Consider the following 24,355-nt stretch of genomic DNA (forward strand, 5'->3'; position numbering starts at 1 on the left):
GTCGTGCAGAACAGGCTGAATCTCTCTTCTGACCTGATAAGACTTTAGAGATACTTGAGGGTAGAGACCAAGTTCTTATGCCTTCTTTCCTCACCAAACAAAACCCCTCATTGCACACCAGAGGTGGTTTTGTTTTTCCCTCCTATGGTTGATGTCTTTATTTTTTTGGTTGATGTCTTTTAAAATGCAAGTCCAGAATCAAATGCAGGGTGCACAGTGACCGATAACTCAGGTAGAAGACTCAGACCAGCACCTCCTGCGTTCAGGCATCTGGAGTGGAGGCTGTGCTGAAGACACCTGAGACTTGGGAGGCGGTGGTGGCGACTACTGATGAATGGACAGGCAAAGTTTGGAAAGGCCTCTTAAACCTGTATCAGCAATGTCCATTATTCCAGGGCAAATACTGTTCCTTTAGGGCCCCTTTAGGATATGGAAACTGAAGCTCAGGGGAAAACAGAACACTCTGCACTTCTCTCTGGTTTCTAAATAGAGTGAAAAAAATTACTTAAATGAGACAAAGCAAAAAAAAAGCTTCTAATAAACAAGGTTATTAGAAGTCATATTTAAAGATCTAAACTATCAGTTTTACATGCTGTTCTTACCATTAGGATGTTCTGTTTTCTAAGATTCATAAAGTGCTCAAAGATTATTTTAATGGTTTCATTTTATGAGAAAATTGTTTTAGGAGATCGTTAAAAAGCATTTTTATTCCATGGCTTTTCATTCTGTTTCCCTCTTAGACGCTACCTAAGCTTCTGAGAAATTACTTAGGACATGTCATTTGGCTGAGGGTTGTTTGTGGGTGACAGTATGTGTTTTTATCTTTGAAATTATACTTCTATTTCTTTATCCAAAATGTACATTTTATGCAACCAAGGACAACAAAACACAAACATCACAACTATTGCCACCTAGAGATGATAATTTATTGTTTTACCAAGATTTGGAAGAGAACATAGAGAATATTTATTACAAATCCCCACCATCTCCTTCCCCGACCTCACTAAACATTTCTCTGTCAGACAGCACCGGCCTCCTGAAATGGACCATTGACTGCAAGTGCTTATCAGTTTCAGTTTGCTGCCATTTTTCATGATTGAAACTTTTAGCTCTCGAGCAAGGTTTCAAAAGACTCTTCAATGGAGGAGTTTCTTAGCTTTAACAACAACAAAAAAAAGCACTTTCCCTCTAAGATCCCATTACTTACCGAAAGAAGTCTTTCCAGAAATGTTAGAGGATTTTAAATAAACAAGTTCACTTAAAAAATCATTTACTGAACATCTATCAAGCACCTGGACTCTTCAAAGACCAGTGAAATGAAAAGGCCAGGGTTGAACAGCAATAACTTAACTCTGGGGGTGTACAAAGACAAGTGAGCTTCTTCTTTTGGTCTAATTTATTCTAAACGAAGAAACCAGGAACTGACAAAACAGAAAAGGCTTATTTTATCCAGTCTACGGATAAACAAGACAATGCCTGAGTTAGTTCTCTATATAGATTTAGGCTTATCGTGTTGACCTGGGTGTAATAATATCTATTTAACTAAAAGCTAATAAAAATACATATGTTCATTTTAAAATAATTGCTGATTTTGCCTGCATATCCCACCCCTTGCCCCTAAACTCACAGATTTTCCTGTATCATCACAACCTGTTTCCTCCCACCCACCCCCCTTACATATCTGTTTTCACATAAGAACCCCTACCACCAGCAGAAGCATCTCTAATATGCTCTGTCCTTGCTCAGGCGGGGCAGGGGCCAGGTGGAAAGGCGGGCGAATACTGGTCCACAACCCATGGGCAGTCTCTCTCCTCTCCCCCCCAGGCTCCCCTGTCACTCTTAAGCAGCTGGAGTCTGTCTTCTACATCCCTCCTCCCCAGTCTCCTTCATGGCGCATCTGACCTTGTTGGGAGAATAACCAAAAGCAACTTGGGGGCACCTGTGGCTGCCCAGTCCCTTCCCTGGACCAAAGGAACTTGAAACCCACATCTGACGCTGGAATGAAATCCCAGTTTCAGCATCACCTTTCAATACCTCACAAACTTAACTCTGCATCTTAACACACTCAGCCTGACTGCTTAATGAGTGCTTGCTGAAGGGAGAAAATTTAATTTAGGGCCAATTAACTTTGCTGACTGCTGTGCAATTTGAAGTGAGTCATGATTCTTTAGTAAATGGAGGTGAGAAACTCAACAATTAAAAGAAAAACCTGTTAAATAACAGACCATTGTTCAGAAGTCAATCTAATGTCTCTTTACCTTCCATGTTTCAGGATAAGAGAAAAACATGAGGTTTGTGGTATCCACCATTAAACAGAACCAGACAATATGAAACTAAGTTCTCATGTTAAGACATTCTTATTATGTGATGTCTAAAATATTTCCCAAACTTCTGTTTGACCTGCAGAATCGGAGATGGCTTACCTCCCTATATCTTCAAGTTTGTTTTTACAAAGCTCTGAAAAGTAAAACAGATAATTTCAGTTTTAGATATAATAAAAAATTAATTTGAATAGCAAAATAAGTAACGACTTTTCAATGTACAGTAGTGTCCATCCCAGGAATGAAACCCAAATGTTAGAAACTTTTTAAACAATGCTTTCTATTATATTCTCCAACATTAGCTGAAATAAAAATCTACTCTTCTACAAAAACATCTATTTATACCACTTACTTTCCTTTTCTGATTCTACATTTTGCTTTGCAATCTGCAGACCTGCATTTGGTTTCCCAGTTCAGGCACCATGGCCCCCTCATCGCTACTTCTGAGCAGTTGCACAGAATCAGACCACAAACACATGGCTTCTCTGGCAGGTATTGCTGTCACTGTCTGACTACGGGTTAATTCCGTTACACCAATTTACACGATGATTCTTCCGTGAGGGTGGTAGGATGAACCTGGTTAGCTAGCTTTAGATGAGTATGTCAGGATGACCAGACCCTGCAATAAAAGGTGATCAAGTCTAGGATAAAGAACAGAAAAAAGTTCCTCCTCAGCTGTGAATCTTCTCAAGCCCTTTCTTAATAATCACAGGCCAGGGGAGGTGAGTGGGATCAGGGGAGGTATACAGAAGACTCCTATACACGGGAGGCATACAGAGGGAACACTGCAATGCCAGGGCCTGGATGCATCTGTGTCTATTTTCCAGGGAAAAGTCCATCTTGGTGTTTTCCTACCCCACGTTTTCTCAACACAGAGGTAAGAGTTAGTGGGGGAAGCAGGATGATGCTTTACACCATTGGTTCAGGTCAAGATAGTAAGTGGTCCTCCTGGCCTTCCCAGTCCACTCCCTACTCTCAATTCATGGAGCAGACCTTCTTCCGCCCCCGACAAGCTCAGAGAACCCATTCTCCTTGCTTGAAACGGTGATCTGGCAGCTAAGCGTCGAGTTTCTGGCTGTGGAAACTGCAGGCGTCTATAGCAAACTGTTCCATTTTAGTTCCCTATTCACCTGTCCCTCCTAACGAATCTACTCATTTCTAAGTTCTTGACTTGATAAGCACCAAACTATGAAGTTTTTTTTTTTTCCCCTCACTTTTCCCTCTCCTCAGTTCTGTGAATTGACTTTTTGTCTATGTGAATTTCACTACTCACTCCAAAACACTGCTCTTTTGGAGTGATTGATGTGTTCTGTCAAATAGATTAAAATAAAAATACATTATCTGGTACAGGGAGTATACAGAGTAACAGGGGCTAGGGGTACAAAACATAGACACTGACATGATCATACAAAATATATAGAAGTTCCCAACATCAACAATTTTTGTCAGAAATTGTACATTTTGCTATTTCTTTAGCATTTCCCCACATTTTTTTTTTTCTTCTGTGGATCCTCTGCAGTTAAGATTGAGCTTTCTCCACAGTGTTTCTGAAATTCGTTACATGACTGGAACATACTGAAGGAATTCCTTTTCTGTCCAAAGCAATGAGAGCTATACATGGAAAGTTTTCCTCACAGATAGTATTAACAATGTTTATTTACAGTGAGCTTTCTGATGCTAAGAGCTGAAATGTGATTAAAGGCTTTGCCATATTTATCACATTTAAGAGGTTCCTTCCTGGAATGAATTTTCTGATGCCAGGTAAGATGCGAATTCTTACCCATCAAAAGGGTCAACCTGTCTGTACATCGTTAGCAGTTTCACTTTTATGCCTTTAATAAAATACTAAGTGCCCTACATATCAAGATGCCTCATACATCTGCAGTCTTAGGCTTTAAGCCTTGTCTGCCAGGATGAAGCAGAAACAAATGCCCAGTAACCTGAAGAATTTTACTTCTCTTCCTGGCAAGGTTAAGGTATATTTTTAAAAACCTCTCAAATATTTCCACTGGGTCAGCTAGCATGCCAACAGTTAACTAGAGTCCTTGAACTGTTAACAGACTTCAGCCAGTCGAGGACTTTCAAATGACGATTCCAAGCACTAATTTAGATGTTGTGAGCCTTCTGGACCATGACCCAATTATACTTTGTGCTCAGCAGCTGATAAATGAATTCAATGCCAATAGTTTTAATAAACAGCGGTAGCCTGTTTTCTTCAGAAAAGATGTCTTCAAGCAGCTATTTCAAGGAGTCCATCTGCTGAAGACCTGGAGCAACCCCCATAGCCATCCCAGTCAGTACGATATCCCAGGAAAATGGGAATTACATATGGGGGAACAGGTTATAATTTCCATAAAAAGAAATGATGGCAGAATTATGTTGGCATGGAGTTGTGGCGCAAAAAGGCCAAGGTGGACCCAACCAACGTTCTTTCCCTCTTCAGAACAGGTGGTAACTTTGATCAGTGTCTGGAGGTAAGCAGCTCACTGCTTTCCGTTGTTCCCTGGCAGCAGAAGTCTTTGCTCCAATGCACCAAGTTTTCTACTTGACCATCCTTGTCTTAGTCCGAAGAAAATTCCTCAAAGCAGTTTCTTCTACCTTCCCTTTTCTATCAAAAGTCAGTCAGGTTTGCCCTTCTGGAGTATCGCTCCTTTTCTTAACCCGGTTGGACAGACTACTCTGGTCACCAGCTGACCTCGGTGAAATTCCCCTAGGCAACACACTGATGCGACTGCTCAGGAGCTGCACGGAAGCTGGGGGCAGGTCCAAGTTACAGAGGCCAGAGGATTAGTGCTATCTGGCCTGGAGTTGAGGCTACAGCTGCCCCCATCCCCATGGCTCCCCATGAAGCTGACACTGTCTCACAAGCCTGCGTTGTTGGCTGACGAACAAGTGACGAATGACAGTTTTAGTTCTTGACGGAAAATCTCAAACTCTACGTGGCAGGGGGGTGGGGAGTCTCCTATCATGAGGCTAGTCTTCAGGTGTGTTCTTAGTCCGTTTCTAAGTTCCTGCATGAGCAGTCACCCCTACCTGAAGCCCTGATGACTTCCTGTGTAGCCCACGCTGCTTGGGGCTTGTGTGTGTGTGTATCCAAAAATGGTCTGTCATGAGCTTCTAAAAGAAGGGAATGCAACCTCCTGCACAGATGGTGGGAAAGATCCAAGTTTCACGGCCTCCCCGCAGCCTTTAGTGACGAGAAGCAGAAAAGACCCTGTGCAGAACGACTGCGACACAACCACCTACGTTTCAGTAGCCTGGTGAGCTTCTCAGAGCAACAGACATGTTTAGTAACTGCCAGATAATGGTGTAAAATGTTTTTTCAAAGTTTCTGGAAGGGGTGGGGAAAAAATGTTCCTTTTTCTGAAAAGCAACAGAAATCACATCTTCTCAACTTTATTGTTTAACGTTCCACACGATTCAGAAAGTGCTCCAATCACCACGGCGTCCAGCAGTTGACTGATAGGTTCTGGTGAACATCTTTGCCATAAACGGACATCCAGCAACAGCCTAAGTGTCTTTTTAAGATGATGACAACAAAGTCACTTGTGACATTCCCTGGTATTCTCTCTCTGATCTGGGTCCAGACAGAGTCTATGCTGGTGGTGGGCTGACATGTTTATCTTCAAGACAAAAACAGGCACGAGACTCTGGAGCTCTAGCAATGCCCTTGGCCCTGAAGGTCTCACAAGCTGGCCCAGGCTACCGTATTTCAGGTACTCCTGACTCACGGGCTCTGTGGTGACTGTAAAAGTCGTGCTAGAAGTCAGCCCTAAGGAACACTTCTTACATGTTCAGCACTATGTCCGGGGCTGTCCAGGATATAAATATAAACATACGCCCGACAAGAGAAGCGTCTCTTCTGGGGAGTGATGAAAACTTTCACACATGGAACAATGAAGGATTAGACAGTATGCAATCAAGTGCTAACTCACGGAGAGATGCACCGAGGAGTGCGGCAGCGCTTTAGGGATTCAGGGATCTCACAAAGGGAGAGAAGAGTTTTGATCACAGTTGCCGTTTCAGCAGGACCTCTCAGTGAGGAGGGCAGAACCAGCTGCCTTTGGAACTGCTGCCTGGTGCACGTGGACTCTCCCTTTCAGGAAGAGATGGAAATCTTTGGTTTGATGTGGACGAGCGCAGTCCTAGATCTCTACAGCTTTGGTAGGCTACCAGTACCTGGACAGAACTTACCATATCTATGTAATTAGCTTGAGCAGCAGGTCTCCATGTAGTCTGTTTGAACTGTCCCTCTTTTTTGAGAAATAAGGTTCAGCAAGATGTTGGCCAAGTAGGGTTTGCCTGTGGCAAGCAGGTTTTGGACATCGTTGTTATTTTCACAGACACGATCTCAGTCTTTCAACTATATGGTGTGGTTGTGGCGAGTCCAAGGGTGCCTTAGAGGTACCCTCATTACTGAAAGCCTTGATGTTTTCCTGTGTATGTGCTTCTGTCCTGTGTGGAAGTAGCATGTGGATTACATCCCAAGTTGAGCATTTCCCTACAGGAGCTCTGGAAGAACCACCGGCCCACAGACTAGACAAAGGCAGAACGCTGCTGATGTAGCTGTAAGGATCCTTGAGTGTGATTTTCTTTATAACCTGTTTAGGCTTTTTATTTCCCCTCCATGGGCACAAATCTCTGAAATCATTCTAGAAACGAAAGGGGGAAATGGCTTGACAAACACTTTACACACAGGTTTTCAGGAATGCTCCAAACGTGTCGAGGGAGGCCGGGCTGTACTCTGAGGCTCGCTCTCTGGTGTGGATTCTGTGATGCAGGGTGAGGGTTGAGCTCCGGGTGAAGGCCTTGCCACACTTCGTGCACTTATAGGGCTTTTCTCGGGTGTGAATTCTCCGGTGCAAAATAAGGTATGAATTTCGGTTGAAAGCTTTTCCGCACTCACTACATTCGTAGGGTTTTTCTCCCGTGTGGATTCTCTGATGCTTAGTGAGGTCTGAGCTCTGGCTGAAGGCCTTCCCACACTCGTTACATTCATAGGGTTTCTCCCCAGAGTGGATTCGCTGATGCAGAATGAGATTTGAACTGTGACTGAAGGCTTTGCCACACTCGTTACATTCATGAGGTTTCTCTCCTGTGTGGATGCGCTGATGCAGGACGAGGTTTGAGTTAAGACTGAAGGCTTTCCCACACTCACTACATTCATAGGGCTTCTCTCCAGTGTGGATTATTTTATGGCGAATAAGGCTTGAACTCCGTGTGAAGCATTTTCCACATTCGTCACATCTGTGGGCCTTGGTTCCCGTGGGAACCTCCTCGGTGGTGGTGAAGTTGGAGCTTAGGCTGAAGCTTCTCCCCAGACCCTTCCCCTTCTCCCTCGGGCCTCGCTCTCCTGTGCTGGGTTTTTTCTCCTTGACTGTAGCTGGCCCCGAGTCTCTCTTTTCTTTTCCAGCTTTCTCCTCAGGGTTTCTCTGCTGCCTTTCTACCACTCTGCCCTGCTGTTCACGCTTTTCTCCAACATCTTTCTGGAATTTTCCTGCAGTCTCCCCACGTGATGCTGCGTCTTCTGCACTTTCAGCCTTTGAGGTGGACTCCTCATTCTCATTCCTGTTTTCACAACCTGACACAATAAATAGAAAATACAAATAGCACCTTTTTCTTTTGAATACATGGGTTACTCAAGTGACACTTTTCCAGGAAACCTCTACATACCTGCAAAATGACCTCACAGTACAAATTGTAGACAAAATAGTAGAACAGTGGAAAAAAACATAGGGACAACAGGGAGAACTGGGAAATGCGAGGGCAGGCAAAGAGTGGGAAGGACAATGCAGAAAGTGTGCAGAAGCTGGGAACAAGCAGAAGGAACAGACCAGGCGAGAAAGGAAGGGAAGGGGTGAGGCAGTAAGGAACATAAGAGGTCACAACGCATCGTTCTGTAATTGGTCACCCAATAATTAATTTGAAAGAATCAATACACATTAAAAAAAAAAGTTTCAGTTTTAACTTGGTATTTATGAAATTAGAAAGAATATGGCAGGTGACGCAGATCTTGGGACACATGACATGGCTTCTCTCCACCAGGGAGAAGAGAGGTGATGTGCTCAAGTAACAGGGCTGAGGGAGAGAAGCTGGTTGGGGCATCAGTAAATGTAACTGAAACTTTCACTGACAGATGATTGAGAATCACTAAGAACAAAGAAAGTGAAAACATGTCTGGAGATGGCTCACAAAGGATGTAATATAAGAAAACAAGATTTTACAAATGCAGAGCTGATCTCTGATTTTAGCTACCTGCAAAACCTGGAATATATTTTTATTATGGACTGCTATAGTCTGTGTGCCCCCCTGTTTTTAAGCAGAGACTAAAAACTGTTCAGTACAAAAACACTATTTTATATGTTTACATTTGTCTAGGGGAAAAAACCAAACTAATCCAAATCTATTCTTCACTTATTTGGCATTAAGAAACCTTTCCAAGTGGGTGTTCACTACCTCAACACAACCACTGAAGGAGCTGAATATCTAGCCCCTGACTTTAGTGATGAAACTGCCATAAATACTGACCCAATCATAAGGAAAATCAAACTGGTCTATTTTGAATTCCAAGCCTAGGTCCTTGATGATCTGGATGGTTCCCTATGTTTTAAGTTAGCAACAGGTGGGTACTACGCAGCTCACAAACACAGATCAGTATTTTGGCTTAATTTTCACCTCGTCCAAAGAGCAAGTATTAAGAAATGAACCCCAGCTAACCCTATGGTTCAAAACAAAACTTGAAGTTTCTGTAGTAACATCCTCTCTTCATTCACATTCCCCTTGCTCTCCCCAGCCAGAAGTGTCAGGAAGTGGGCCTTCCCTGTGACAGGACTGATTTGACAGTTTCCTACAGTGAAGTCTCCCAGGGGTTGAGACCTAACAGAGACAAATGAGATTGTCAGCTGCGTCACCTTGTCTTATCCGGTTGATGCCTCTGAGAACTTCTTTGTTCTTACTACACACTCAGGAGCCAGAGCTCTTCACAGAAGATCACCATTAGGTTTGGAACCTAGGAAACCTGACCCTGAGGGAGGGACAGGCATAAGGTCATGGAATTACACACACAGAGTTTTGGTGGAGCAGCGCTCATAGGACGCAAGACCGAAAACCCGTGGAAGGATGCCTGGTGGGTTCAGCAACAGGTCCCAGGTTAGGATGAGACTGATGGTCAGCATTCGTTCACCTGGCCCTCTACACTAAAAAATACAGACACTCCCCAACTCCAACAAAAGCACCTCAATTGTAACCACAGGGAATGAAGCAGAATCCTCACTGGTGACTGAGTAGTTGAAAAGGTAGAGAATCAGAACACAAGAGTTACTTCTGCTTTCAAAAGACTCCCTAGAGGTAAAACTACCTAGACCTAAGAAATCCACGTGGAGTCAGGAAGGCCCAGTGCCAGGCTTTGGGATGAAATAAACAGTGTTCTCCTTCTCCATCTGGTCTGAACAAAGGGGCTCGGTAGTCTAACACATCAGAGATCCCACAGCTACTGGAAAAAGAAGCAATACACTCTTATCACAAGTAATCCTGCACCCATCTTACCCTGGGAAATCACGTTCCCATAATTCTCCTGCCTGGTGTCCCTATTGAGATTCCTCCGAGCCAGGTTCTGACATCCCCATTCCTCCAGGATGAGGGACACGGCCATGTCCTCGATCTTCACCATTGCCTGAAATAACACGAGATCCCCACACTCAGTTCCCCCAAAGCCCAGGGACAGTCCCACTGCCCGAACCTGCAGTCAGGGACGGAAGTGACTGCAAACCTAAAGGATGCTGGGAAGAAAAGGCAGCCACGCTAGGCTCCAGTGGACTCTCGGGGAGTGGGGGCTATTCTGTGGGCCCGGGCTTCAACAGCCAGTGCCTTGGGAGAAGACCGCCAGAAGAGCCCCAGCAAGAGGCAGATGGCAGGGACTCAGGAGGGCAGAGGGGCCCACAGCTCACCTGGGAATCTGCCGAGAACAATGCAGATGCCATCGCCTGGTCTCTGGGAGCCCCCTCAGGATGAGGGGCAGGAACGTGGGTGGCAGGGAGAGCTGAAGGAGGAGAAAGGAGCTGTGAGTGAAGCCAGCTCTGCTCTGGGTCCCCCTCGAAGAAGGGCCCAGGGCACCCTCTTTCCTGTACCAGAGTGCCTGATGTTCAATGAGGAACTACAGAACTGATAATTACAGGGACTGTAAGAAGGCCAGCATAAGCTGTGTCTTCCCAAGACTTCTGGTTCTTGAGCAGGAGGAACAAGGAGTCACAGAAGGTGAAACAGAGGGCCCAAAAGGGTAAGCAACTTGCCTAACGTCCCCTGCTGAGAGGGCAGAGCCAGAGCCAGAACCAGAACCAGGCTCCTGTTCCCAACCACAGAAGCAGGCAACACTCAGCTCTTGAGTCAGGTCTGGCTCATAATTTAACCTTCTCCAGTCCAAGGAACGTGTACTAGGACTTCAGATTCCCATTCAGTTGTGAAAAATTAAGTTTTAAAAATCTTTGGCAGTAATGTCTTGAAACAGAGAAGGAAGGGGCTCTTCTTAGTTTCAAGTTTCTGCCAATTGTTGCCCCTCTACTTTTCTCCCTCACCTGACCAGTTTTTGGATAAAACAGTCACAGGGTCTGAATGCTGATGAGATATTTCCAAGTGTATAAAGGCATGGGTTGATGATACTCTTCTAATAAAAGACATATTCAATATAGGATCACACTAACCGCCATGTATAAGAAAAACTGGAAAATTCTTAGGAGACTGCAAAATCAAAACCTTCCCTTGCCAAGTAATGTTGGATTTGGAAATGTTACTGGTAAACAGATGATGTTACTGTATTGCAAAGATATTAGAAAAATCATTCTGAAACAGAATTACTAAAAGCTAGAGCAAAGTGTCCAAAAAGATCAAGTACCTAGCACTCCAACCTTACAAGAGTGAGGAAACACCCGTCGAAGATAATCAGCACAAAGAGGAAACTAAGAATAAGTGCATATCTACTACGTAACAACTACATATTCCAGGATTTCTAAAGCTGTTACTCTGATAATCTGAAGCCCTAATCTGGCATTTAAAACCATAAATATCCTTTTCCATTTCCTGATTTCGACCCCTAGGAGGAAATGATGGGATGGGGTGGGCAGTGGTGGACTAAACATCGCAGCATACTGGCTGGTTCGCGGGGGTTTCTCCAGCTTATGACTGCTGGCTGTCCTCCAGAACGCACCGACAAGAATGCTCCCTTCAGCTTTACACGCCCACCCTGCACGTCACCACAACAGACACACTGGGTAAGGACTGTGTGTTTATCAGCTCGTGAACAATCATTCTTTTAGCATGTTATTATTATTTACTGATAGTCTATGTACCTACTTTGGTTTTAAAAGTGGATAAAATACATTAAGATTTCCCTCAGGGGAAAAAAACTAATTTTTATTTATATGACTCTGAAATGATTTTTTTTGCCTCATGTTCCTCAACCAAAACATTTTTTCCATCCTTTTCCCATTCTTTGGAATTTCTGAAAATAACCTAGAAAAAGAGTGACATTATACAGTATTTATACATTTTAAGGAAAATGAATTTATTTATTTTTCGGCTGTGCTGTGTGGCATGGAGGATCTAGTTTCCCTCAGCATGCACTGAACAGTGCAGAGGAAGCACAGAGTCTTAACCCCTGGACCATCAGGGAAGTCCCAAATAAAATCAATTTTAAAACTATCCTTTTCAAGATAATTTATGACATAACAGAGTGCTGGATATACATCATCTCTTCTGAGGACTTTCCTGTTAAAAAAAAGCCTGCTAGACACCCAGAACGCTAACAATTCAACAAATAACATAATGTCCACTCAAGTTTATTATGCACATTCCACTTACCTCCTCAGTAACATTAACTCATGAAATTGGTCTGTAGGTTATGTTTCCTCTGATATGTAGTAGTAATGACAACAGAAACAAACACGCTTCTCTACTACAGGCATCAACAACACAGACACATCTGACTGGTGTGTCCCCGCCTCACACCCCACGTGAAACCTGGCTTCTTACCTCGAGGTTGTAACAGACGGGGTTTCCGAGATGAATGTTTGAAATGGGACTGGGTGGGCTCATGAGGAAGGTCAAAGCTCGAGGACTCCTGCACTGGATCCAGAGGCACCATCCCCCTTGCGAGCATCTCAGGCCCATGAACCTGACCTGGGACCTGAGGACAAACGGGTTGGGCTTGTGGGTAAATTACTTTTTAAACAGGAATTTAGACAAACAAAAAGACAGTAAGTATGCCAGGGGCTGGGCGAGGGCCAGGGCCAGAATACTTTTTTAACAGCCAAGTGGGAGCAGGATCTAAGTACCACAAAGACTATAAATCCAAGCTTTAAATCAGTAACTCTCTCTCTGCTCCGGTCTCAAAGTCCACGTGCTGCTCACACATCACATGCGTCACCTCGCCTCACCTGCTGTCCTGACAAATCCAGCTCCAGATCCTCCAGCAAGGTCACGGCCTCCTCCCCGCTGTCGGGACGGTACTCCTGCAGCCAGGCCTGGAGCTCCCGGGGCAGAATGGAGAGGAACTGCTCGAGCACCAGCAGCTCCAGGATCTGCTCCTTGGTGTGGATCTCGGGCCGCAGCCACTGGTGGCAAAGTTCCTTCAGTCGACTCAGGGCCTCTCGAGGCCCGAAAGTGTTCTGGTAACAGAAGTGCCTGAAGCGCTGGCGGAAGACCTCTGGGTCGGGTGGGGGAGACTCCTGCAGGCTGGCGTCCTGGCCCCACATGTGCTCCTCCTCATCCTCCTCTTCCACCTTCACTATCACGATACCGTCCTTCTCCTGGGCAGCCTGCGGGGACAGACCTGTGGCTTCCCTCGACTCAGCAGTCATCATTCAGGCTCAGGGACCTGACTTGATCGGAACAGGGTTTGTGCTCTCCTTTCTGTCCTGTGAGATGTCTGGTATCTGTTTCTGTACTATTTCTGAAGAGTTAAAAAAAAAAAAAAATTACTGGTACCTTTATGGAAAGTGATACTTTGCGGTTAATACTTCATACAAGGCTACACATCCAAGCATTAAAAACGCCTCTGAATAGTAAAGGAAAAAAACTCCCTGGTACCAACTGTTTTCACTGTCACTTTATAGATATTAAGGTTTTGCAAGCAAACTCCCAAATGGCGGATTTTACCCTCAGGGTGTCTGCTGGAGTCAAGCACTTTCTTTCCAGGGGAAAGGCAAGTTATGATGTCATGTGTTTACACACAGCCTGGTGAGAGCTGAGAGAGGGGTGCCAGGCGGTGGCTTGCAGCGGCACAGGTACGAGCTCCAGGACAACCTGGAGCACCCTCTTACAGATGACGCGACTGCGGCGTGGGTGACTTCGGCTGTGTACTCAGGAGCAACCTACCTAGTGGAGCCAACACTCAAGCCAGATCTGAAGGCCTCGACGTGTAACCCACCATTCAGATATTTCTATGTTTTTTATGGGTGCCTAGCTCAGTACAAAATGAGCCATTCTGAATAAGGAAAATATCAGAATGTCTATTTATATTTTAAAAGTGAGAGAAAATAGACCACGTTTAATGTACAAATGGATACTAACTAGCTCACTTGGTCTAAATGCTGAGCATGGTCACAAGAGACAGTATGGGGGGCGGTGCAGGGGCAAAATGGGTCAAATGACACAAACTTCCTGTTATAAAATACGTTAAGTCCTGGGGATGGAGTCACAGCGTGGCGACTCCAGTTAATACTGTGCTGCATATTTGAAAGCTGCTGAAAGAAGTTCTTAAAATTTTTCTTCAAATGAAAAAAATGTAACTATGGTGATAGATGTTATCCGGACTGATTGGGATCACTTGGCAATATACAGAAACACTGAATCATTATGTATCTTGAAACTAATCTTTATGCTATATATCAACTACATTTTAGAAAAGAGCAGGGACTTCCCTGGTGGTCCAGTGGTTAAGACTCTGCACTTCCAACACAGGGGACATGAGTTCAATCCCTGGTCAGGGAAGATCCATATGCCTTGTGGCCAAAAAAAAATAAAGTAAAAAAAAAAAAAAAAAAAAAAAAGAGCAAGCAGCTTTAGAGATTCTTGCAGAGAAACTACTAGAAGGGGAGACACTAAGAAGGCAAACACACACAAACAAAAAAATGGAGCGGCTGAAGCTTCTATCCAGAGCAATTTCTAACTCCACCAGGTTAGAAGGTGAAAACCAGTGTGGATCTAAATCTAACAAGAAGTCAACCGACAAGTGAAAAAGTAAAAAAAAAAAAAAAAGTATGAGGAAGGAATTATTAGTGGGTTGTTACATAATTTTAACCACTAAAACTGATACTCAGTATCCTTGAAACTCCTTATTGTCTACACATTTTAAAAACTTGGAAATATTCCCTAATTTAAGAACTTCCAAATGAGGATTTTTAGTGGGTCTTGAGCCTGTTTGTTAAAATTATAAAACATAAGAACAGGTGATATAAGGGCATGGAAAAATGGAGATGTAGAAGCTGAATTTCAAAAACAAAAACTGAAGAGGGTTGGTGGACAGGAGCAATCATGAGTTACTAAGCAGACGCAAAAATGTATTTCTTTCATCTGAATTGACAAACCTTTGTTGAGGCATCGTTTTCACCTCTTACAGCCATCAAAATTAAGCAATAAGTTTTAGAGACAGCATCCGACTGTATCAAAATGAGATAAGCCAATAGTTTTAAACTAACAAAACATTTTTAATTACATGACTTTCACTAAAAAATATTAGTAATTTTGGTGGAAAACGGATCACGTACATTTAAAGCACAAGATTATTTTAGAAAAGCACTACTGTATTTTTTTAAAATTATACAAAACACTGGTATAATGATGTATGTATGTAGCTTTTGTAAACAGTTTTTACTGACAGGATTGTGTGACTGGAAAACTTTGGAGAAGACTGTTCTAAACAAAGATTATGATTTTAATCTGAGGTTTATAACAAGATTCATTTTTCTTTCTTTGGTCCCTAATAAAAAACAAATCATTATTAAAATAGCAGCTTATGATTACAATAAAGAACATTACATTCAAAAAGGCTCTCTGCATAAATATAAAAAGAATGTGGGAATTAAGTCATTTCTCCAATACTTTAAACTGGTAAAAGGCCTATTGTAAACCATCTTCTAAAAAGCAAGAGAATTCCAGAAGAACATCTACTTCTGCTTCACTGACTGTGCTAAAGCCTTTGACTTGTGTGGATGACAACAAACTGTGGAAAATTTTTAAAGAGATGGGAATACCAGACCACTTTACCTGCCTTCTGAGAAATCTGTATGCAGGCCAAGAAGCAACAGTTAGAACTGAACTGGTTCCAAATTGGGAAAGGAGTACATCAAGGCTGTATATTGTCACCCTACTTATTTAACTTCTATGAAGAGTACATCATGAGAAATGCCGGGCTGGATGAAGCACAAGCTGGAATCAAGATTGCCAGGAGAAATATCAACAACTTCAGATATGCAGGTGACATCACCCTTATGGCAGAAAGTAAAGAAGAACTAAAGAGCCTCTTGATGAAAGTGAGAGAGAGTGAAAAAGCTGGTTTAAAACTCAACATTCAGAAAACGAAGATCATGGCATCCGGTCCCATCACTTGGAAACAATGGAAATAGTGAGAGACTTTATTTTCTTGGGCTCCAAATTCACTGCAGATGGTGACTGCAGCCATGAAATTAAAAGACACTTGCTCCTTGGAAGGAAAGCCATCACCAACTTAGACAGCATATTAAAAAGCAGAGACATTACCGACAAAGATCTGTCTAGTCAAAGCTATGATTTTTCCAGTAGTCATGTATGGATGTGAGAGTTGGACCATAAAGAAAGCTGAGTGCCGAAGAATTGATGCTTTTGAACTGTGGTGTTGGAGAAGATTCTTAAAGAGTCCCCTGGACTGCAAGGAGATCCAACCAGTCCATCTGAAGGAAATCAGTCCTGAATATTCATTGGAAGGACTGATGCTGAAGCTGAAACTCCAATACTCTGGCCACCTGATGCGAACAACTGACACATTTGAAAAGACCCTGATGCTGGGAATGATTGAAGGTGGGAGGAGAAGGGGACGACAGAGGATGAGATGGTTGGATGGCATCACCAACTCAATGGACACGAGTCTGAGCAAGCTTCAGGAGTTGGTGATGGACAGGGAAGCCTGGCATGCTGCAGTCCATGGGGTCACAAAAGTCGGGACACAACTGAGCGACTGAACTGAACTGATCCATTCCTTCAGAATTGTTTTGCACTCCACCCCCTTGCTGGGGAAATATATTTTGTTTTTCAATTTCAGAGCAACTTTACCTAGAAAGTCCTTGGTTACAAGTATTCGATTTCCTAAGCATTTCTGAAGATTTATCATACGCAAGGGCTTCCCAGGTGGCACTGTGGCAAAGAATCCGCCTGCCAATGCAGGAGATTTGGGTTCGATCCCTGGGTCAGGAAGATCCCTCGGAAAAGGAAATGGCAACCCACTCCCAAATTCTTGCCTGGGAAATCCTATGGACAGAGGAGCCTGGAGGGCTACAGTCCACAAGGTCACAAAAGAGTCAGACATGACTCAGTGACTAAACACAAATACACGCGGTGTCAGCCTAGACTGAGGGGAATAAAAAGATGAGAAGTGTGATTCCCGTTTTTACACAAATCATTACAGTACAGAGCAGAAGTTCCAACAGTTCTAAGGAGGTTTCCACGTGCTGGGGCAGCCCCAAGGGGTACCTGACAGCTGACAAGGCAGCTTCCAGGAAACAGCCCCTCAGAGTTGGAGCATCAGAAGAGCCAGGACCTGAACAGGAAGAGGCAGCAGGCAGGGAGTCCAAGAGACCACTCTTTTGGCTGGCTTTCTCTCAGCTGGGAGGCTAAATAACTCCTTTAAGGCTGGGTCTCCTTCATTTCATTCGGAAAAGTGGAAAAAAGAGTATCTTTTCCAGTGATGCCTCCCAGAACCGTCTTCCACCATCCCAATATCCAGGTTCCACATCTCCTGCCGACACCAGTGCCTCAGCCCCACCCAGTCTGTCTTGCTTCCATTTCTCCCTGTTCCAACATGAACAACATACCAAGGTCAACTTAGTATTGTCAAAGTCTGCTGCTGGTCATTCCCTCCTTCCCCAGTTACTCTCAGTGAATCCACTGGACTCTTCCACTTCCATTACTTTTCTCTTAGTAGTGGTGATTCCCTCTATTTCAGCCTATTCGACCCATTAACGTTCCCGTTAACATAATACCCATTAACTTGGGGTATGACTTGGCATCTTTACTCCTTTGCTAGGACAAATCTCCCACCTTTATCAACCTCAACTGGTCAAATTTTCACTCACCTTCAAGATGTACACTGTTTCCTGACATTCCAAATTAAAGAAGATATCTTCCTCATCTGAATGCTCTCGAGACTTTCTCTGTCAGGCATGTCTGCTCTCCTTGTCTTACCATTACCTGAGTTTCTATCACCACTTCCCAACCAAACATTAAGCCCCTCGAGGACAAGGACTCTTGTTGACTCTTCTTCTAAAGAAGTGGGCAGACCTTAATTCTGTTAAATTGAAGAGAAGAAATAAGAACAACTTAAACTATTTCAGCTCCCCTTGTCATCTTACTGCCTTCAGTGGCAACTAGGGATCAGCTGGTCCATGAACATCTCATTCACTCAGACTGAGAATTTCATCTCTGATTCCTCTCCCCTTACGTAAGTACATTCATCTCCAAGCACCAGGGAGATGCAGTTCTTTGTTCATACTTATTTTTCTATCTAGTTCTGTGAAGAATGGCTTCTTCTCTTTGGTGCCCTACCTTCATTTTCTGCCTCCCCTTCACAATTCATCTCCAACCTTGCTCTCAGATTCTTCTTCCTAAAACTCCATAGAGCGGTCCAATCCAACAGCCCCCAGCACCTGGTCCCAGCTTCCCCATCAAGCTTCATTTCCCATCAGTTTCTTCCCCTTCCCTGAATGAACCTTTTCCATCCAGCAAAATTACTCTACTCAGTATTTCCTAAATGTCTTATATTTTGACTGAATTCCCTTTCTCACATCATAATGCCTGGGATTTCCCTCCCAGTCTTCCCTGCCTTTTCAAATCCTCCTTATCCTTTAGAGCTAAGCTGAAATGCCACTTGCCCCTCATCTGTTCAATTCAAGAAGCCTCTAGCAGGCATAATAGTAAGAACCAATGTTAACTGGTCTATGTACCAGGCATTTCACACAACACTCTTAGGAGGTCGGTACAATTGTGGTCACGACGTATAACAATGAAGCTAAGGTTGATAAATGTTAAGTAACACCCAAGGTCACAGAGCAATTAAATGGTTAAGTCAGGATTTGAAATGAGTTCTGTGGGACTCAGTTCAGGTTCCAACCATCACACCAAACTCACTTAAGCAACGGGACAAACCCTGTTATAGTGAAAGCAGCACAAGTTGGAACACCTGAATTCTAGTCTCTTATGATGAGTAGGTTACATGACCCTGGGTGAGTTATTTAACCTCTCTGACACCCAGTATCTTTATCTGTCAAACGGGGGGCAGGGTAGGATCAGAGGAGCAGAAAACTACCTCTGGGGTCCCTTTGAGTTGCAAACCATTCTGATACACTATCCGATATAGATAAGATTATCCCCAGTAACTGGTTTTCACCGAAGGTAAATACAAAAGATTTTCTTACAAGAAAGGCTTGGAGTTACAAGCTCAGTTTATTTCAGAGGCTATTTTCTAAACAGGCCAGTATCTTTTTCAGGGTATAGTCTTGACATTTTAAACAAAGTGCACCCTCCCCATTTTTGAGAAGCACTCTGAAATGTTTTAAAACATGAAAAAGCTAGCTTTAAAAGATAACTAGGTATCCTGAGAATTCCAAAAGAATACTGATACTCAGAATAAAAAGGAAAGATTTAACGTAACACTCATCTGTATTTAGATACAGTATAAAGTTAGCAAAAATTTAAATGCTTAAATCAAGCAGAGAATCAGCAAAAGCCTAAGGTTATTAATTAGTGAGCCTTCCTGTTTGTATTTTAAGATTGGTGAAAACAGCCTGAAATAATGAACAAGAATTGTGCACATTAATTCAGAGACAATACAAACATGGAGAAACATTTTGGGGCAAATTATCATCATGATTCCCTAAGTAATAAAGCTATTTCTCCACATATGGTTGGCAAATACAGTAACAGGGCTTTGTTGACTGGTTACAATGAATCCTCCACAATTCAATTCAACAAGTATTTATTGACCACCTCCAATCCGCCTAGCAATGGCCTGTACAATAAATGCTTTCTTTGGTCCCAGGCCATGTAACAGCCACTCTCTGTAGTGAAAGTATCTTATTGTGTACTGGAGGCACTGTAGGAAGGGGAGGGCAGGGGGCAGTGTCAGGCTGAACTGTAGCTGAATTTTTCAATTACACTGACTAAAGCAAATAATCTCAAAGTTGGAGAGGCCTTTGGAGAAAACCTAATCTGATGCATGACAGAACTGAGAGTTGGCAGAAGTGTCCTGTCTTATCCAAGGTCACTCAGTTAATCAGTCTCCTAATGGTCCCGTGCAATTTCCACAAATTCTTTCACTCTTCACCATTCCAAGTCAGGCAGAGTAATACTACCCAGAAATAAAAAACGCACCTAATCTTCCGGACAGCTCGTTTTCAAAGCCTTCGAAATAGCCCCTAAAGCCGAGAGTGGGACGTACGTATCATCTCTATTAGACCAGATCACTTTTTCATCCACTCAGACTAGGCTTCAGACGCTCTTTAATCACCGTTCGGGGGACGGGGTGGGGAGAAGCAGGTGATCTGGAAACACGTACTCGGCATCTTGAAACGTGTCCGTTTCTCAGCCTTCCGCATTTTTCACCTGGAGGTCCTTCAAGGACCCCGAAAATTAAAAAAAAAAACCTCTCACGGGAATCAAAGCAAATGGCGACTAAGGCAGAGAAGGAAAAAAACCCAACAGGGGTCGGTTCGCTCATGACCCGGTTTTCAAAAACGTCAAGCGAAGACGACGACATTGCAGTTGAGGGCCCGGAAGGGGCCCGCAGACAGCCGTTCCCCCGGGTCTCCCAGGACCCCCTGCCAAGGACCGAGGCCCCCTCCCTGCCCGGGCCCCCGATGGGGGCGGGGTCGGCTGCCCCGGGGGACGGCGCTGCCTACAGCCCGGCCTGAGGAGGAGACAGGGGTACGGACTCGCTGCTCGCGGCGCCCCGGCCGCCAGGAGAGGACCCCAGGTTGGCAGCTGCAGAGCCCACCTCCACGCACACATCCCTGCAGCCCCGCCCGCTCCCTCAGGGGCCGGCCCCAAATCTCACCGTGAGCCCCGGGAGTGGCTGGGGGCGAGCAAAGGGAGTTGACTCTGGGGCTCAGGCCGGCCGAAGGGCGCCGCGCTCAGGTCCGGGCCCTCCTGACGCCTCGACACAGACACAATGAGTCACAAAGGCCGGAAGTGTGTCAGCACCTCGCCTTCCGGGACTGCGCCGCGCTTCCGGGTCCTCTCTAGGAGGGCGGGAGGATTCGACATCTCGGTTTCCCCAATGCTGGACGTGTCCACTGCCCTGCACAGGTGCAGCCTCCCGCTTTGGGGGTCCCCTCCCGCAGCCTGTGCGCCCCCAAGTTAGGGCTGGGGACGAAAGGATAAACAGGCTGTCCAACTCACACCAGTCCATCTGATAATTAGATTTCTCCTTTTTCACCTCGGGCAGTCCTTGTGGTAATTAGAGTTATTATCAAGCAATAATACTTAGTAACTGTATGTTTGTGGCAGAGGAGCTGAAAGAACGATGTACACTGCTGCTGCTGCTGCTAAGTCGCTTCAGTCGTGTCCGACTCCGTGCGACCCTATAGACGGCAGCCCACCAGGCTCCCCCGTCCCTGGGATTCTCCAGGCAAGCACACTGGAGTGGGTTGCCATTTCCTTCTCCAATGCATGAAAGTGAAAAGTGAAAGTGAAGTCGCTCAGTCGTGTCCGACCCTTAGCGACCCCATGGACTGCAGCCTTCCAGGCTCCTCTGTCCATGGGATTTTCCAGGCAAGAGTACTGGAGTGGGGTGCCATTGCCTTCCCCACGATGTACACAGAGGAGATCAAAGTAAAGCCATGGGTGGCTCAGTTTCACAAAACTATGGTGGTAGTTCCTCTCCAGCCCTGAAGGTGTCTGCCAATTGAGTGGGTTGTATTTTCAAATACTTGGCTTGTGGATAAAGAACGTCTTTCTATGCCCAAGCTAGTCATAAGGTTCTATGTTCTGCTCATGTGACATATGCTATTATAGCAATTTAAAAGAAGTTTTCAGAATAATAACAGGCACTTTTGCCTTCAAGGTGCTTTCACAACCTACAACAATTATGGCCTTCACCTGGCAAGATAAGACAGAAGTAATACTCTACCTGCTGAGCAAGAGCACCCACAGACTTTAATGATTATGACTTTGCTGTATATTCCAAGGCAAGTTCTGGGGAGAGACTGAACTCAGTAGCTTGGCTGCATGACTCCTATAGTTTGAAGAGTACTTTGAAAAAATATTTGAAAACTAAAAGTCAATTACAGTATCGTTAAATGAAAAGTGCAAAATGGAGAAAAGTAATCACCTATAATCCTTCCACCCTAACCCAACTATGATGGATTTATCTCTTTCCTATCTGTTTTCATATGTCTGTGTGGGTGTATGTGCTAAGTTGCTCCAGTCATATCCAACTCTTTTTGACCCTATGGACTGTAGCCCACCAGGCTCTTCTGTCCATGAGGTTCTCCAGGCAAGAATACTGGAGTGGGTTGCCATGCCCCTCGTCAGGGGATCTTCCCAACCCAAGAATGGAACCAGTGTCTCTTACATCTCCTGCATTAGCAGATGAGTTCCTTACCACTAACACCACTTGGGAAGCCCTTTCATATGTATATGCTTTTATTTATTATTTTAAACATGGTTCAAAACTATAGATTGTATTGGATAGGTGGCTGATATGTTTGAAGTACCTGCCACATTCATACTGTGTGACCACTTTTTGGACTGAATTGATGGGATCAGGTTTAGGCACTTTTTGGAAGCACAGCTTATATGCTGACCACTGGAATTACAGAGGTGGTCTGGTCTGAGAGCTCTGAAGAATGGAACAGTAGGGAACTAAAGTATCTAGATCTCCTTTCTTGGGGAGTTCAAATGTGAGACAAACAGAAAACCCGGGCCAAGCAGAAATCAATCAGCAGAAGGCATTAGGTGACAGAAGCCACGACGCTGTGGGTGTCATGGGTCAGCAGCGGCTCCAGGGCCGACGCACCACATGGCGGGGTGCACAGAGGGGAGCCCAGCCACCCGCTACTGAGAACCCAAGGCATGAGGAGGTGACCATCTGGAAAACCTTCAGGCCCCTATGCTGGGTATTGCTTGACTTTGCTGCAGATGTTATTGTTCCCTGTCTCCCTCTTTCCCTGTGTGTCCTTACAATAAATTCCTTGCCAATAAAAGAGTCTTACTTGGTTCCTTGTCACCTAGCAAAGCCGGATGTGGTTGATGTGAAATTATGTGTGCTACTTGAAAAAGCTTAATTATCATATCACTGACACTTAAAATTTTGCTACACGGAATGGATAAGCATCATTTTAATAGCTATATAGTATTCCATCAAGCAGTGTACCATTAATTATTTACTAATTCCTATATTTCTAGACATGCTGAATACTTTGAAAGTTTTGCTAGGTTAAGAAATAGTTAAATGAAACAAGTTGCCAGTCCAGGTTCGATGCACGATACTGGATGCTTGGGGCTGGTGCACTGGGACGACCCAGAGGGATGGAATGGGGAGGGAGCAGGGAGGAGGGCTCAGGATGGGGAACACATGTATACCTGTGGTGGATTCATTTTGATATTTGGCAAAACTAATACAATTATGTAAAGTTTAAAAATAAAATAAAATTAAAAAAAAAGAAATAGTTAAATGAAGATTTTTGTGCAAATGTCTTTTGGATTGTTTAATTAGGATAGATTCTGACAAGTGAATTAATATTTATATATATACATACATACATATATATATAAAACATCATTTATAACTGCCAAGATATGGAAGCAATCTAAGTGTCCATTAACAGGTGAATGGGCTAAGAAGATGTGGTGTGTGTGTGTTTGTAGATATACAAAATGGGAAACTACTCAGCCATAAAAAAGAATGGAATTTTGCCATCTGCAACCACATGAATGGACTTGGAGAGTATTATGCTAAGTAAAATAAATGGACAAAGAAATACAAATACTGTATGATATTTGTATGTGGAATTTAAAAAAATACAACATTTATATGTGGAATCTAAAAAATACAACAAACTGGTGAATGTAACATGAAAGAAAAAAACTCACAGATACAGAGAACAAACTAATCATTACAGTGGGGAGAGGGAAGGAGAGAGGGAATACAGTGGTGGGGAATAAAAGGTACAAACGATTATGTATAAAATAAGCTACAAGGTTATATTGCACAACCCAGGGAATATAGCCAATATTTCATAACTATAAATGGAGTAGAACCTTTAAAAACTGTGAATCATTATAGATCTGTAACTTATATTGTATATCAACTATATACTTTAATAAAAAATAAATGTATAACCATATTTCCTCCCCAAAGAGGCTTAATTCTCATCTTTGTGATGTAGCAAAGTTATTTACACCAGAAGGGTGACCAATGTCCTTCCATTGACCTTGCTTAATTTATTGAGTTACATCAGCATTACAGCAGAACTTATTTATTCATAGCCATTGATCATGATATATTATGTATCAGGGATTATGCTTGTTTTGGAGGATATGATAGTGACATTGTACCGGTGGTCTAGAAGTTTACAATCTGGTGGGGACATTAGACCGATGTACGAGTCACCAAAATACAAAGTGAAGTGATGCGTATATCCAGAGCTGCATAAATACACTTCTCTGCCTGATTGCGGGTTTCCCAGGACAGAATTAAGGGTTCTGTGGGGGTGCCTCTTTCCAAGGTAACTCTCTGGTAGTAGAAAAAAGGATTGTCTCTGTCAGGCACAGGGAACTCTACTCAATACTCTCTT

The 24,355-nt window shown here is 43.8% G+C and overlaps 1 protein-coding gene across 2 annotated transcripts in view; it reads right to left on the reverse strand.

Moving 5' to 3' along the window:
* ZKSCAN1 (zinc finger with KRAB and SCAN domains 1) overlaps nucleotides 1–21,318 on the reverse strand; it is a 32,017-nt gene extending 10,699 nt beyond the window's left edge. The window contains exons 1-7 of one of the 2 annotated variants that reach the window (XM_055561984.1): nucleotides 20,614–21,318; nucleotides 17,639–17,850; nucleotides 12,749–13,263; nucleotides 12,345–12,498; nucleotides 10,268–10,359; nucleotides 9,867–9,993; nucleotides 905–7,902 (exon numbers count right to left, since the gene is read on the reverse strand). In XM_055561984.1, coding sequence (XP_055417959.1) covers nucleotides 7,010–7,902; nucleotides 9,867–9,993; nucleotides 10,268–10,359; nucleotides 12,345–12,498; nucleotides 12,749–13,174 — 1,692 coding nt within the window. In that variant the 5' untranslated portion in view covers nucleotides 13,175–13,263; nucleotides 17,639–17,850; nucleotides 20,614–21,318 and the 3' untranslated portion in view covers nucleotides 905–7,009. Of the gene's footprint in view, nucleotides 1–904; nucleotides 7,903–9,866; nucleotides 9,994–10,267; nucleotides 10,360–12,344; nucleotides 12,499–12,748; nucleotides 13,264–17,638; nucleotides 17,851–20,613 lie in introns of those variants that run through there. The other variant, XM_055561988.1, reaches the window with a different exon arrangement.
* Between the last annotated feature and the right edge of the window lie 3,037 nt (nucleotides 21,319–24,355).

Source organism: Bubalus kerabau, chromosome 23, assembly GCF_029407905.1.
Source record: "Bubalus kerabau isolate K-KA32 ecotype Philippines breed swamp buffalo chromosome 23, PCC_UOA_SB_1v2, whole genome shotgun sequence".
NCBI lineage: Eukaryota > Metazoa > Chordata > Mammalia > Artiodactyla > Bovidae > Bubalus > Bubalus kerabau.